This window comes from Lonchura striata, chromosome 6 (genome assembly GCF_046129695.1).
Source record: "Lonchura striata isolate bLonStr1 chromosome 6, bLonStr1.mat, whole genome shotgun sequence".
In the NCBI taxonomy this organism is placed as follows: Eukaryota; Metazoa; Chordata; class Aves; order Passeriformes; family Estrildidae; genus Lonchura; species Lonchura striata.
The window spans coordinates 27,332,663-27,344,908 of NC_134608.1; the positions used below are offsets into that span (position 1 = coordinate 27,332,663).

The window sequence follows — 12,246 nt, forward strand, 5'->3', positions numbered from 1 at the left end:
TTATGTGTTACAGTTTCCTTAATTCTTTCTATAGACATAAAGAAATTGTGAAGAAACTAGTACAATTTTTAAAGTATTTTCATAACATTCACTTGCTTTTTGTGTTTTATCCACATTAGTATCTTGTTATGTGAGGCTAAATTCAATGTTTTTAAGCTTAAACTATCTTTCCTCGACAAAAGGCATCCAATAAAAAGGGGATTGTCTTGAAATGTGGAAACTTGATCTTATAAAGTTAAATATATTACTGTTGAATTTGGCAAAGCCTGTATTATCTTAGCTGGTGATCTGCTTACGAGAAATTTATTCAGATGGCATGTAAAAATGTACAACATAAAAAGATTCACTGATTCTCTGTATTTGTTTACAGATCAACTTCTAAATAAAATTTCGTAATTCAAACATCAATTACTTTCAATTTTAAGAACACACTGACATTTGTTAACTTACTTGGAGCACACACTAGGTAAAATTCTTCTCAGCCATGTGCAATTTTATGACTGTTTGACTATGGCTGCTGAACAAAACAGATTAGCAGCAGCAAAGACAACTCACTGGTTGCATGTATGTGCTATACTTTGAGAATAAACTGAAACATTAATGATATACATACACTCACTGTCTTCAAAAATTTGGCACAATTACTTTTGAAGTGTGAACTCAGCACTCTTTGGAGGAAAAACCCCAAACTGAAAATCCCAAAACTTCAGGTCCACATTTTTTCTTCTATCTGCTGTCTATTTCTTTTCTATCCACAATAGGGACATCAGAGGTAAGCAGCAATGCAAAACATTTCAGACTCTGATGTGACAAACTAAAGAGATGGATCAATACTGTAAGTCTAACTCAGCTGCTTCTTCACTAGATAACTAACAAAACTTACTAGCAAAGATCTAATTAGGGCAATATTTTCCTTATATTGGTTTGCTAGGAATTAGGTGGACACCTATTCATATTTCATATGGGTTACTGAGTAGCCTTAAACACTACTAGTTACCTTTTGATAGATATCCCAGATATGCCACATCAATGAGACAGTTACTTCTTGAAGAGCAAACTTGTCTAACAGGTGCATTAAGAAGCAGATGTCCCATTTAATTTAAATAAATGCAATTTTGCTCACTCAATGGCAAACTCACAGACATGCCAAGAGGAAAAGCTGGGGAATAGGAGCTAAACAATCCTGTAGATTCAACAAAAAACACAGCAAAGAATATGTTCTTATCGGTGCCAAACTGGCAAGCAATGTGAAGAAAATCAATAATAATAAAAAATAATAAAATAAAGATGCATTTACATTTACAGTTATTCCTTTTCTGCCTCCTGCTCTTGACTTTCTACTATGACATCTTGTTCCATACCAATCTCATTCAAGAGACCTTTCTGGCTGCCCTTTCAGGAACAGGATTCTATACTGAAGTTAAAGTGTAACACTTCAGCTTGCTTTTTAAAAAAAAATATATTTGTGAAAGCCTTCACTTATCCTCTTTAGACATAGGCTGTTCATAAGCCAAAACTTATTTTAGGGAAACTTACTGAAGTGCATGGGAAAGTCTACTTGAGCACTGTACTCCAAAACACAAAATCCCTTCTTTTTAAAGCAAGTAAGTGGAAGCAGAACCCATTAAAATCTCTTAGAGGGTAATTTTTGTAAAGACTTGCTGGAAGCTCTTCTATGCTCTTTAAGCTATAAAAGTTCTTAATTTTAGAGTGAGAGAATATGCAGAAGAGAGAAGACATTTTCTAAGAAACTATCTGAGGTCTTTTTCAAAGATGCTGACAGAGAACAACCAGAAATAATTGCCTCCAGAATGAGGGAGGCTGGTCAGGTAATTATAGTGTGCTGCTATTGAGAGGAAGAGAAACTCTGGCAGAAGGCTGGGAGTAGCAGACACAGCCAACTCCTTTTCACTGAACTGCATAGAATGATGGTAGGAAGGTCACCGCAGCTGAACTCAGAAAAAGCTGCTGTTACTAGGTTACTGAATTATCAGTTTTGACCTACAGAAAAACAGCCTCACCCACTATCACATAGATATTTCACAAACACATACCATTTCACATGGTGTAAGATCAAAATGTAACCTTATTTAAAACCAAGTACTTAAAATAGTGGAATTCCTTTAAAAATATGAATTTGAAAACTTAAAAGGCTATTGTCACTCCCTATTAAGGGGATGCCAATTAAGAGATCATTCAAAGTATCAGACCTTGAGATCAAGGAGAAGTAGAGATACATAATAAAACCATGTAGGAATTTAAAAAACCCTTAATCGAACAAACTCAAGTAATTAAGACAGACAACAATACATATAAAAATCTGCCACTTACATTCACATCTGTAGAATTCTAGCAAGAGGTTATCTAATCTATCCCCAACCATAATTTTAGAAAATTATATGTGTGCATCTTTTTGTATTCATGATCTAACATACATCAATAAATCTATTCATATTAGAATGACATAAGGAGTACTTGAAACTTTAAAGTAGCTAGATAGGCAACCCTAGATCTAAATCTTTTATCTGTTGGGTCCAGTCCTTCAGTCACCAGTTTCGGCAGAGGAAAACCAATAAATGCAAAACAAGGATGCATTTGTTCTAAGCACTGACAATAAATACTTGATGGTTTGCTTCTTGAAAAAGTGATGCATACTTTCCGTTATTTCACTAAAAACTTAAGCCAAAAAACTGCCAGGAGCCGTAAGTAAGTGATTAATTTCTGGTTTCCTCTTGCTGTGAATCAGAAAATGATCCATGAGAATGTGGAAAGCAGCTGTAAACTGAACATTAAAATATGACCACAAGAAAAGCTAAATTCATTTAGTATATCTAGAGCAGGTCTTGTTACATTCTTTGCATATGTAGTAAAGAAAAATGTTCAAATAATTGATACAGTAAAACCCCATATTGGATAATGCAAACAGTCTATTTTAAAGAATGAATGCATTTCCTGATTATTTTAGAAGTGACAATATAGTAACCTGAAGAAGAGCATGGTGTCTCACTACCTCCTCATGACCTCAGCACTTACTTGCAAAAAAAAATTCAGGCTTATCCTAATCTGGTTTCATTATTTAACTGTATATAAAAGCTATTAACCACAGAGTCAATGTCTCATCAGAATTTCTTTTAAAGTACTGGATGAGATCCTTTTTGAGAGCATTTTTGAGGAATCCATTAGGTAGCATAACATCCTGAAATTCCAATACTGAAATTCCACAGCTCAAGATTGAAAGATACTTTTTCTAACACTGGAGGGTGAAAAGAGAGGAGAAAATGGTCAGGAGAAAGCAGTTGGAATAAACTTTACATTGATTCAGTTAAAAGGCTTTACCACAGGCAAATTTCAATAGAAAAAACATGTTGGTCTACATTAGTTTAATACAGTTTCCTAAATATCTTGAAATGAACTCATGCTTTCTATATCAAAAGAAAAGATGATGGAGATGTTACATTATCAATACATTGAAGAAACTGAATGGCCATTTATCTCAAAATTTTCTTTGACATTTATACAGTAAGAAGGTAAAGAGCCTGAGCACTTTGCAGTACCAGAATTAAGAATCATGGAGGAATGGACCACCACTCCTAGGGCACTCGTTAATAGCAGGCTCCCTATCAGAGCAGCAAGCCAAGGGCTTGCTAAGTGCCCAGATAAGGCAATTCCTTCCACCTCTAGGTAATCAAATGTGTTGCTATCATTTAATGTACCTGACTCCAGCTCATTGCCAACAGGATACTGGAAAGCCAAACTGATGTTACTGCTGTTTTACATCTTGCTCTGAAACTTGTTTTCCAACCAACAAATCATATATAGAATACTACCGGTCTAGGCCTGCCATTATCATGCCAGTATCTTTCCTGGAAAAATTAATTTATAGTCAGGGCATCAAAATATTAATATTGTTGACTTCAATTCTTTTCAGTGGTATTAAAGTACTGCTTTTAAATTGTCATATATGAAACTTGACATTCCTAATAGTGTAAAAGCCCATATACTAGCTCCTATAGTAATGAGCTAAGCACAGACATTTACTACTTCTTCTCCCACTTTATAAATATGTAAAATGAATTTATTAATTTAATTGCAGAATTAATCCTTTGTTCATATGGAGTACTTAAAAAATTCAGTAACAATAACTGAGGACAGATCTTACATTATTTACAAATATTAAAGGCAGCTTCAAAACTCTCTAATTACTGATTTTTTTGAGAGACTTGATGTGGTTTTATTGAGAGACTTGGTCTTTGAAACACCTTCAAAAACTGAAAAGAATTTCAGTGTTTCTGAAAGCCTCATCTAAAATTTCTGTTTTCATGCTGAGAAAACATCAAACACAGACCCTGCTGGAAAGACCACTTCAGTAACTTGCATCATTATTGCCACATCTCTGGGTATGAGAAGTCAATGGTGCCCTTCTGACAAACACATACAGAACAAAAGATTGCTTAGACTGAAGTAATGAATTGCCATGATGCATTTTAAAAATAAACAAAACACTTCCATCATAAACTTATTTTTGAAAGATTTCAACCCACAATAACAGTTGTGGCCACCATTAAAAAAATGAGAATATACTAGTAAATTCTGATAAGAAAAAAGCTGGTGTTTACTTCCCATGCAGAGGCATTCAAAATTCATTCTTTCTCACCCTTCAACACTAAGTAATGCTACACAGTAAATTCTGAAAGTAGCACACTGAGAAGGATAATTTTCTTATCTTCAATGCCTTAAATATATTCCTTAAGTTAAAGAGTACTACTGACAGGAAACTCAAGTTAGAGAGCAATTGTACCTTTATGTGCTCCAAAACGGCTGTTGCAACATTCGTATGAAGATCAATGAGTCTCTTCTTTTCCAGAAGTTCTGGAAGAGAGCTGAAGAGATTAAATACAAACTAACCTGCTGATTTGCACTGTTAGTTGAATTGTGCACTGTATAAAGGAGGTACTAAAACATTTATAGAATTATGGAACAGTCTGGGTTGGAAAGGACCTTTAAAAGCTAGTAAAATCTAAAATGACAGAATAGGTTGGAACTAAAAAAGACAATGCATAGACGTACTGATTCTCATAACCATACCTGAGGAAGGGGATTTCACTACCTTTTTTTTTACAAAAGAATTCAGAGGTTGGGGATTTTGGTGGAAAAGTGCAAGCAAATCTATGATGCACTTAGATTACTTGTCTTTGCTGAGGAAAGACTCCAAAGTCAAACACATTGTAGAAGTTACATATGCAAGCACTGGTTTAGGACACTGCATTTAACTTTATCAGAATTATAAAGCATTTAGACTATTTTATAAATCTGAACAGTCTCCATTTAAAGATATTTATTTCAAAGAATACTAAAATCACAATAACAGAAAAAATTAGAAATGGTTCACGGATAATTAAACATCAACAATGCATTATTGACTATTTACCTGACAGCTGAAGTTAGCTTAGCTGTATTATCTGAAAGCATACTTATTGCTCCTTCATCCTCCCCTTCAATGCCCTGGATTTTGAGGAGGAGTTTGAAAAGAGGAATAAAAAGTCATAATAAATACAAATATCATACACGCACATGAAGTCAGTACATTTAGAATCTATTTTCTCAAAATGTGGATTGTGTTTTTCGGTTAGCATGGAAATTATATAATTGCAACACAAAAGAACAAGAAATTGAAAGTTCTCATGAAATATGGTACTTCTAGTCCTACTTTTAACATTGTATCATGCCTAAAATTCTGCATACAATGAAAATTTTTGTCTGTGGGATGACAGGGTGGACTAGGCATCTCTACAAGCCCTATTATGCTTTACATGAAACACAGGTGATAAAACTTACCATGATACTTTTAAGTCTTTTGACTTCATCTTCTTGGGCTCTGTAAGATTCCAGTTCTTGCTGAACAGACTCTGCCACCTCTGGAAAAGGACTAATGCAATAGTCTGCATTAAGTTTAGTTAAATCAACAAACTGAAATACTAGAACCAGACAATAAAAACCTTTTTGGAAACAACAATACACAAATCATGCAGAAGAATCAAATCACTGAAAATAATGACATCTTGACATAATGTAGATTTACTTTAAGATATATCCACTACTTTCAATAATTGAATGTAATTTTGGTAAGAACAATTTTGAGCTCTGTAAAAAAAGACCTAAGAAACAGTTATCATGGACAATGAATGCTGGCAATGATCATTCCTTATGTAGTGGTTTGACCCTGGTTGCATGCCAGGTGCTCACCAAGTGACTCTATCACTCTTCTGCTCAGCAAGACTGGGCGGGGAGAAAGCAAAGTAGAAAAACCCCCAAAACCATGGGTCAAGATACAGGCAGTTGAAAAAAGGAAAGCTTATGTGTGAAAGCAAAGGAAAATGACAGGTTTTATTCTCTACTTCCCACCAACAGATGATGTTTGGCCATTTCCCAGAAAGCAGGGCTTCAGTACAAAGAGCAGTTGCTCCAGAAGAAAAACATTTTTAAAAAATCCACTGAATGCTGCATACTTCTTCTCCATTCTCTTAACTTTTATTGCTGAACAGTGGAATGGAATGGTATGGTATGGAAAGGTATGGAGTACCTCTTTGGTCAGTTTGGGTGAGCTGTCCTGGCTATGCCCCCTCCCAAGATCTTGCCCACCCTTAGCCTGCTGGTGAGGGGGAATGTGGGGGAGACAGCACTGATGCTGTGGGAGCACTGCTCAGCAGTAGCCAAAACACCGGTGCGCTATCGACACCTTTCTAGCTGCCACTGCAAAGCACAGCACTGTGAGGACTGTTGTGGGGAAATGAACTTCATCACAGCTAGACCCAATACACCTTAAAAAAAAATGCACCCATGCCAGAAAATATTTTCAAATAAGCTTAAAACAGAACTGCCATACATGAAGAATACTTAGAATTTATTCTGACTAAATGAATATAAACTGCATACCTTTATGGCTTACCTGCCCTTATGCTTTTGCCAGAATTTATCAGATATAGTTAAATCATAGGACTTCTTGTTTTTTTTCTTAGGTCTAGCGCCTGCTGGAGTACTTTCTGTTCCTGCTGATTCTTCCAAGTTAACCCTATTCAAATGGAAATCCTAAAATAAACAAGAATCTCATGTAAATATTTGACAGTTTAATTGTTTATTCAGTCTTTTATACTCAACAAAATAATTTCTAGAATATTTTCTAAATAAATACTAACACAGCTATTTATTAGAACTTCATAAGAAGACAGGAAACTAGTTAACCAGATAATAACAGCAATATAAGGACACCAAAATTACTCACAGTTACTGAACTGTAAACAAGTCACTGAATGTTATGCAAAGACATTTGATTATCTCATATGCAAGCACTCTACTGATGCTTAACTTTGAACACTTTTCTGCACAGAAAATGAGTTATTTAGCAAGGACTGTGCTCTAGGAACTGCCCAAAACTTTGAAGTAGAAAAGTTTCTATGTTGCAGACAAAGGGTGTTTTTAAGTGTGTTTACTTACATAACTACAACATACGTATCAAAGCTGCCAAGAAGCTGATGACATCAGCAACAGGATTATTCACTATGAGAACTATTTAGCCACACCTTCAAAGCTCTTTCCTGAATTTCTTGAGCACTAGTAAAACAGTGAATGCATGATAAAGCAAAACTTTGCAACAAAGCTGCTATTCTTCCATATAGTTTTTCATCTTCCACAGATGCACGAACATTGAAAGTACATTGCTTTGCTAGAGGACACAATTATGCTCGCATCACCACACTACTCCCTGTGGGTCTTCTCGTTCTTTCCCCCACTGCTGAAGACTGCCCTGTATTTTCTGCAGCTTACCTATTCTCTCTGGTTTTCAACAAAGAGTATTAACAAGTATTCCACTTTCTGACTTTGTCCTAGCTCTTTTCAAGGACATTTAAAACTTCAAAGGTGCTCTTTTGCTAGACAAATAATGATAGAGTGAAATCTTCAGCTACAAAGAAACTGTTGTGAACCTTTTAGAATAGATATTTTTTCCAGAAATAAAACATGACTTTATTATTTTCATTAAAGTATACAGAAATGGATCACTGTGAGTGAAACTGTCAAATAAAGTTTTAAAATGTTTCTAGTTAACCCTTGGCAGGGACTTAAATACTACAAATGATCCATGCCAAAACAGAAACATAACCAAGTAGCTACTCAAAGGAAACACATGCAGTTGATGAGCACAAACCTCATCTTACAAGAGGTGTTTAATATTTCAGCAAAAAAACCCAGTATATGTCAAGTACACATATTTCATAAAAACTTGAATAGAAGAAAAATTAATCTGATTGCATATTTAGCTGTAATTTTTAATGGAGATCTATATTTTGGACCATTTTAACTCACTAGTGACCCGTGTTTTGAAGTTAGTTTTGGCATTTACAGGTTTTCCTGAAATAATTCTTCTTGATTAGTGCTCTTCCTTTCAACTCCCCATTTTGTCCTATAAGGCTTTCTAACCTTACCTCCCATTTTTCTGTATCCACTGATGAAAGGCTTTTTATTCATAAATAGAAATCTCCTCATGTAAGCATGTTTATGTGTAGAAACAGCATGGTTATAATCTCAACAGATGTAGCACTCAACTTTGTGCCTGGGTAGTTCAACACTGCACAGCATTTCTGGAATATTGTAACTGAGAACTTAAACAAAACCCAGTTTGTTACCAAGATGTTGATAATGTAAACTATTCTTTCAAACAATTTCATGGTTACAATTTATGGTCTCTTAAAATACTACTGCAATTATTTAATGAAATATTACACTCAGTATGTGAAGAGAGTTTGGCAAGCTTGCCTTTAAGGTGAATAACTTGACTAGTTCTGAAATTAAACATTTGCCCTTGTTGAGGAACCACAGACCACTTGGTTCCAATTTCACTATGAAAACTCCTGATCTGTGTACTTTTAAGATGCAACATTTAACAGGTTGGTCCAGAGAAACTACAGAAGCCTGATGCAGTAGAGATCCAGTATCTTTGAGTAAGTCTTCCAGTGTTATTCCAATACCCCACTAGATTTGTAGCACTAGCTGTACTCAGCTTCCAGTACATCTTTGATCACTCTGTATCTTGATGAACTGAAGTCCTATCTCAACTCATGCTTGAGGCCACCCAACACTACTTTAAAAAGAAACCTGTAGAAATTCACTACTTCTACCTGCAAATCTCTAGCCTGTTCAACAGTTACTGGAGAAAACTTGGTGCAAACTGTGGTTTTTTTCAGGTACCCTTTTCGTAAAGAAACTATGCCAAAAATTGTTATTTGCAGAAAGCACCCTTCAGTTTAAGAGGAGAGGACTTGTGATAATGAATTAATTACATAAAATAAAATGTACAAGTGCTGTAAAACATTATATTAGTGCTGAAATATTTTCATCATAGCAACGCAAGATTCTGGGCACTATGGATGGCTATACAGTCCACCACCAACTTTGTATATCAACACATATGTGCATGTGCATATTTCATGTATGCCTCTAACAGTCTCAATAAATAAATCCAAAATAATTCTCAAAGCTAGATATTGAAATTATTTCCACAAATAACTCTCAGCACATAAAAAAACCTCTGGATAACTATTACTCTTACTCCTTTTATTTAAATTATTTACTCCACATTTATACACCAAATCTACAAATCTGAGGTAAACAGAATGAGCTATCAATCAAGTACATTTCTACTATTAGTTTTATAAAATAAACTTGAGGTAATAAAGGCAGCTTAAGGTTATCTAAATTAAAAAAAAAAAAAAAAGTCTAGTTTAGATTCCTTACAGTAGGACTGTATACCACTCTGCACTGAACACCTACACCACCTTGTGGAGAAAAACAGGAAAAAGTATTTTTAGAAGTTCAAACTAAAACCAAAACTGGTTTAAAAACACATAAAAAGCATTTATTTTTCAAAACTGAATTGCACTTAATGGAGTCTGGATATTACATAACATACAGATCATGGGCTACTGGGGAAAAAAAGCCAGGATTGGTGAATTAGCGATCTTCTGATAATACCAAGATTTCAACATTTAAAATATTTTAGAAATTATTGCTAAATAAACTTCAAGAGAAAATCTTCCAAGTTGTTCTTTATTAAAACAACTTCCAAATAAAACAGACAAAACAGATTTTGGATTAAGAGAGAATCTGATAATAAGTTTTAAAAACAGACTGAGTAAAAAATAGTTTTGGTAACAAAATCAGATTTATCCTTACCAGAACATCATGCACTAAAGCTTGGTATGTCCAAGTATGATGTAGAGGTGTTGCTAAATCTATGTTTCTGTCAACAAGGACTAATAAGGGCCTTTGGAAGCTGAAAAGATGATACTGTGTTAGTACTTCTTTAAACATGGTTAAAGCACCGCAGTAACATCCTGAGTGATAACAGCCACCTTATCTATCTATTTCAAGATAAAAGCAAAACTGCCTCCTGCTGAGCTCATCCAGCCTTCCTGATAACCGAGGCTGATCACTATAAGTTCAATGAATCAAAGCCTAGTAATGATAAAAATATTATTCTATACCAAGTGAAATTACCAATATATAAATATTGAGCAGAAGTCAAAACACTGAATAGCAACTAACTTTTCAAGTATTAACTAATACATCTTTGTGTGGATACACATTTGAGTTCCAAAAAACTGTTCCAGAGGAGAGTATTTGACCTTAATCCCCATTTACATTCCTCAAATAGAAAATATCACTTCCAAGGGTTTCTGATTTAATTTTTCTCTTTGCTTTTATATAAAGTCCATACAAAAATAAACTATGAACTTCTGAAAGACTCCGGAGTTACTGTGGTAATTCCATTGGTACCCAATTTTGTGGTAAAAAATGCAGTCATGCCTAAAGGTCTTGGGCTATGGCTACATGGAAAATTTATAGTGAAGACAGGAAGATTGTGAGCTGACAGAACATTATAACAACCATTTCTCTAAAGCACATTATCCCTACAAAAATGCAGTTGAAGTGCATTTGAACAGAGAAAAAGCATTTAAATTCCATGCTCTGGATTTCCTTGCAGTAAGTATATTCACTTAAATATATAAGGTCAAGAGCCTTAGTCACCTGATTCTGAAAAACTAAACTAAAGATCTCAAATCATTCAACTGGTTAAAGTTTCCTATGTTTCCTTTACCTTGCACTTTAATTTTGAGGGCAATGATGTTACACTATCATGAAAAAAAGCCATGCCTCAGAAGGAAAAGCAGTGCTTACAATTCAGTTCCCATGAAAATGAATAAACTGCTATTTCACAAATATTCTTTCATTTTGCCAACTGATATTTTTATGCCTTTTATCCAAGCTCCGATCTTAATTTGAGATAGACGTATGATGACTGTTTTATACCCAGTTAGCAGAATGTAAGTTTCCTTCAGCTATGGTCTTGCCAATACAGCTCCTCCTTTTCATGTACAGTACAAGCTCTCATAACATACCTTCCTATGGCAGCCTGTGGAGTATTCAACTATCTGGAGGCAACAGTATACAGGGATGCTACTGAGAACACATTCTCAGATGCTCACAAGCATCCACAAAGGATTCAAATGGTCATGACTTAACAGACCTTAATTGTCCAGGTGGTTGTCCTCAAGCAGTATCCTCTGATCAAGATAGGGATCAGCTGGGAAACACTTGCTTTTGATATAACTAAACTGGTAACAGCATTCACAAGCAAGAAAATGGGCTTTTCTTTCTTCTAAAGGACTAAAGGTTGCTCAGAACTATGTTCAGACATCCAACTGCATTTAATAGTCCTGTAAACGGAAGTGTATTTGCAGAAATTTGTCTCTTGCTGGGTTTAGAGGCTGAACAAGATTAACTGGCTCATAACATAATTTCTGACTTACTGTCCTAGGACCATGCACTTAATAGTTATGAAAGTTTTTAAATGGGTTATGCTGTGGAATTGGAAAACTCCCTTGAAAGTATGTAAATTCTTTTAATATAGAATTTGAACCAAATTTTTGTAAACACAGTTTTCAGTACAGTGGTAACTTACCCAGACAACTGAAATACTAAAAATAAAATTATTAACACAATACCTGAACTGTCCAGCTCCAAGTGTGTCACCTGTAAAGAGACTGTTTCTGGCATCTCTTAGATTCTCTCTGAGCTTCTTATCCAGTTTCTGAGGATGGGAAAAACAAAATCACTTTTAACAAACTAATGGTTTCCTAACCTCTTTACATGATCAACATGAAAAAAATTATTGTTTTTGTAGCTTATAGATGT

At 34.8% G+C, this 12,246-nt stretch overlaps 1 protein-coding gene across 1 annotated transcript in view; it reads right to left on the bottom strand.

The window, feature by feature from the left end:
- Positions 1-12,246, bottom strand: part of SCFD1 (sec1 family domain containing 1) — a 49,115-nt gene that overhangs the window by 21,966 nt on the left and 14,903 nt on the right. The window contains exons 9-14 of the mRNA XM_021539329.2: positions 12,057-12,142; positions 10,225-10,324; positions 6,947-7,086; positions 5,836-5,926; positions 5,429-5,502; positions 4,799-4,880 (exon numbers count right to left, since the gene is read on the bottom strand). Coding sequence (XP_021395004.2) covers positions 4,799-4,880; positions 5,429-5,502; positions 5,836-5,926; positions 6,947-7,086; positions 10,225-10,324; positions 12,057-12,142 — 573 coding nt within the window. The remainder of the gene's footprint in view (positions 1-4,798; positions 4,881-5,428; positions 5,503-5,835; positions 5,927-6,946; positions 7,087-10,224; positions 10,325-12,056; positions 12,143-12,246) is intronic.